Source organism: Nicotiana attenuata, unplaced genomic scaffold, assembly GCF_001879085.1.
Source record: "Nicotiana attenuata strain UT unplaced genomic scaffold, NIATTr2, whole genome shotgun sequence".
Lineage (NCBI taxonomy): Eukaryota > Viridiplantae > Streptophyta > Magnoliopsida > Solanales > Solanaceae > Nicotiana > Nicotiana attenuata.
Window position 1 is genome coordinate 17,192 of NW_017678446.1, and position 4,631 is coordinate 21,822.

General features: G+C 42.4%; 1 protein-coding gene across 1 annotated transcript; it reads left to right on the plus strand.

The window, feature by feature from the left end:
• Positions 1 to 3,628: 3,628 nt before the first annotated feature.
• On the plus strand, positions 3,629 to 4,558 carry LOC109221621 (the record flags this gene model as incomplete). Its single annotated transcript, XM_019386089.1, has 1 exon — positions 3,629 to 4,558. A coding segment is annotated over exon 1 (930 nt), but the record flags the coding sequence as incomplete, so codon positions are not given.
• Positions 4,559 to 4,631: the final 73 nt, after the last annotated feature.

A 4,631-nucleotide genomic window follows, 5' to 3' on the forward strand; every position in this document is an offset into this window, starting at 1 on the left:
TGAAGCTACTGCCCTATCCTCAGGCTGAACTGGGGCTACAGGCGGTACCGGTATAACCTTTGGGACCTGCTCGACCTGTACTCGCTACTCAAGAGTGCGGGCGGCGAGAGTCTATGCTCCTCCCCCGGCCTGAGATGTGGCTGCAGCAAGGGGAAGCAACCCCGCCCGATCTAGAGTGGTGTACATACTCATGAACTGTGCAAGAGTCTCTTGGAGAGCTAGAGTAGTAATAGCAGTAGGCGTATCAGGTGCTTGGGCTCCGGCTGGAGCGGCTGGTGGCTCCTCTCTGGCAACTTGCGTGGGTACTCTGGCTGCACCACGTGCGCGTCCTCGGCCTCTACCCCGGCCCCGACCTCTGACGGCTCTGGCAGGGGGCGCGGGTGCTTGATCATCTCTGGTAGCACGTGTCCTCACCATCTGTGAGAGAATAGAAGACAGAGGTTTAGAATCCTGATTTCAAAATCTTGCACGACAAGGAAATCAAATGAAATGGAGTTTTCCTAACAGTTACATAGCGTCTCGCAGATAGGTACAGACGTCCCTATACCGATCCGCGAGACTCTAATAAACTGGCTTGTGATTCATGACTCCTATGAACCTAGAGCTTTGATACCAACTTGTCACGACCTAAGTTCTCCCTCCGCAAACTATCGTGACGGCACCTAGTCTCTACGACTAGGTAAGCCTAGCAAAATGCGAAAAAAGGAAATGAAATACGAAACTAGCAAGTTGCGGGTAAAACATAATTAAAGAGTTTTAAAAAAATGCCACTCGGCATACACAATACACACTCTCAAAACTAAATCAAAAACTCCCAAAACTCGGAATCTCATGAAATCACAAGCTAGAGAAAACTACATAGTGTTCTAACTCCAGAATGTCTAATCAAAAGTAAATACAGGAAGTCTAAAGCTAGAGGGAAGAACAGAGAGGGACTTCTAGATCAGCGGACGTGGCAGATTGATGTGCCGGAGAATTTCGGCACATTTCAATACAAATTGCTTAGATTTTAGCTTGTTTTGAATGCAATTATCTCCTTTACTTATGCAATTTTAGTGTTTTTGCAGTACACGAGGTTTAAGGACCCAAGAGCATGGAAATGAAAGCAAAAAGTTACAAAAAGACAAGAAAAGTGCAAAAAGGCATCGCAAAGGAAGATATGCGGTCGCAAAATCACAATGCGGACCGTATAATTTACACTGAGATCGCAGATCAAAACAGACTCCTGAGCAAAATTCAACGTCAAGAATGCGATCCATTCTGCGACCACATAACCTGTTTGCGAGCCGCAAAATAGACCGCAAACCAACCGTGAAGGCTGCTGAAGGAAGAAAATGCGATGCAAAATGCGATCGCATTTCTACAGTGCGGACTGCAAAACATGAATGCGGTGAAGGCCAGGAAACTAGGGTTTCAATCTGCGATGGGGATGTCCAAAATGTGAACCGCATGTATGCTTTGCGACAGGAATGCGGTCGCATATCTGACTGGAAAGGGGCATTATTGTCCGTTTTCTGTCCCGATTTTCAGTCCACTATAAATAGATTTATGAGGATTTTGTGGGCTCAGCTTGTCTGGTTTTTGAGCTACATTCCAAGACTTAAATATTCTTCACTTTTGGAATCTTTTGGGTCAAGAATCTTCACTTTGTAAGCTTTATGGCTTTTAATATTCTCTTCATTTTGTATTTTAGCATGAGTAGCTAACTTTAAATACTAAGGTTGGGGACCCTAAATGGGTGTAATGTTAATGGGTGTTTACCATTGAATATATATATATAATGGTTGGTTGATATTTATTTACTCCTCATTCTTCATTTATTGTTGGTGATTGCAAACATTAACAAGTGCCATTAAATTCTTGATTTGCTTGGGAAAGTGGGTTAGAATTTGGTAGGAGTATAATATCAAAGACTCAAGGCGTTAACCCTTGTTTAATAGAATCGCTTAGGAATAAATGGGTTTTATTTGGCATATATTGGTTGTTTTTAATTGCAACTCTTTTATATTTGGAAAAATCATAAAGAGGAAATACTACCCAACTATTGGAAAATATTGGGTGGTCAATTAGAAATCATTTGCACATCATAAATGACCTTCCATTAGAAATATATCACATTAACACCGGTAGCATTACATTTCATTGAAGGGGACACAACCTTGGTTTCTTTAATCCAATTGATTACATTCTAAATCTCAACATTAGTCATTTCTCCAAATCACAATTAAACCATACTCTTGTTACAATTAACCGGATAGAATTAAGATTTAAGTCAAGTGATACACTAATCAAGTAGCTTTTCACACCTATTCCCTGTGGGATTCGGCCCCAACCTTGTTGGGTTATTATATTTGACACCGACTACCTTACACTATTTATTAAAAGTGTAATTTGAGCGTATCAAATATTGGCGCCGTTGCCGGGGAATACGGTTTTGAAATTACTAATTAGTGTGTGCTTTACTTTACGTCGTATTCTATTCCATCACTATTCGCTTGCTTTGCTTAGTGTTGATGGGAAAACATGTCAGACTACGAGGAAGAAGTGGATGAAAATCCTTTTGCCGACATAGATGAGTACATTGAGGATACAAATGCTATTGTACCTCCGGTTGTTGGTGCCTCAACTTTCAAAGTGGAACATGGTCTAATCCTAATGCTCAAAGCGGAGGGGTTTTTCAGGAATTCCACCGATGATGATCCAACACAACACCTTAGGAACTTAGTGGGAGTATGTGCTATGCATAAGCAGAACAATGTCTCAGATGATACCCTAAGGTTGAGGGTGTTCAAGTACTCTCTAGCTGGAGACGCAAGGAGGTGGCTTCAAACTTGGCACCAAGTTCCATCCGGTCTTGGCCTGAACTTGTCCGGGCATTTCTAGCAAAATGGTTCCCACATAGCAAGAAGTCCGAGCTTCGAGATAAGATTTTCTTCTTCAAGCAACAACCAGGGGAACACCTACATGAGGCATGGGATCGATTCAAATTATATTTGGTGAGGTCTCCCAATCATAGTTTTCTAGACTCCATCTTGCTAGAGAAATTTTACATGGGCTTGGATCCTATGAACCAATCTATAGCGAAGAATGCGGTTGACGGATCTTTTATGGACAAATCATTTGCAAGAGTCACGCAAATACTTGACAAGATGGCAAAACATAATCAAGCTTGGCATTCTGAGGATACCTTAGGCAGAATAGCATATGGTTCTCCCTCCTTGACCAACTTGATCAAGGAGAATCAAGAGAGGGACCAAATAATTGCAGGGCTAGCCACAAATGTAAATATGTTGACGAAAATGCTCACGAAAAGTTAAACAAAAAAAGTGAATGTAGTGGAGGATGTGAAACCCATCTCCAATGAAGTGTTTGAAGAAGCGAACAACATCAACAACCCTCAAGGAGGGTATCAAAGACAACATTAGCAGGGTCAGGGGCAACAAATCAATGGAGGCCTAACCCGCAAGGGCAAGGCAACCAACAATGGCGACATGACCAAGGTGGCTCAAACCAAGGGAATTGGAACAACAACAACAACAACTTTTCTAACCGGAGTTCAAACCCCTATGTTCCTCCAAAGGGTCAATATTCAAGCCAAGGTTCTTCTAATGAATCTAGGTTGGAAGCTATGCTTGAGCGAGTGTTGCAAAATCAAGAAAAATCCGATACTTCAATGAGGAACATGACCGAAGTTGTTGGATCTCATACCGCCTCCATCCAAAAATTGGAGATGCAAATGAGAGACCTCTCCAAAGAGCAAAATCCAAAACAAAAGGGAACACTCCCTAGTGACACGATTGCAAATCCAAAGGGTAGTGGGAGTGGCCCAACTTCTCACATCATGGCGATCACTACTAGGAGTGGGAAGGTTCTACACAGAGAGGGTGAAATAATGGTTGACGTAGAAGAGTCAAAACAAGGGGTCGAGGTTGAAGAGACAAGTGTTATCGAGGTGGAAAAGATTCTGGATGAGTTGAAAGTGCAAAAAGAGAACCGGGAAGAGGAGAGGGAAAAGGTAAAAGAGACACCAAAAACTCTTCCAGCTATTCCTAGACCTCCTCCCCCATTTCTTAAGAGGCTCGCAAGAAAGATTGATGATAGCAAACTTGAAAATTTTTACGACATTCTCAAGCAATTAAAAGTGAATATCCCATTTGTGGAAGCTTTTCAAGAGATGCCGGGGTTTGCTAAATATTTAAAGGATTTGATCACAAAGAAGAAGACTACAAAGAATGAAGTGGTGAATGTGACTCACCGGATTAGTTCCATCATTGCAACATCTATAGTTCAAAATAAAGAAGATCCGGGAGCTTTCACCATTCCTTGTACTATTGGGACCCGTGACTTTGCAAGAGCCCTTTGTGATAATGGGGCTAGCATCAACTTAATGCCCCTTGCCATCTATAAGCAAGCTGGGTTAGGAATTCCAAGGCCCACTAGTATGAGATGGCAAATGGCCGATCGGTCCATCAAACGCCCGGTGGGAATTGTGGACGATGTTCTTGTGAAAGTGGGAAAGTTTCATTTGCCCGCCGATTTTGTAATTCTTGATTGTGCGGTTGATAAGGAAATCCATATAATTTTGGGGAGACCATTCCTTGCTACGGGGAGTAGCACTCATGGATTCGGAA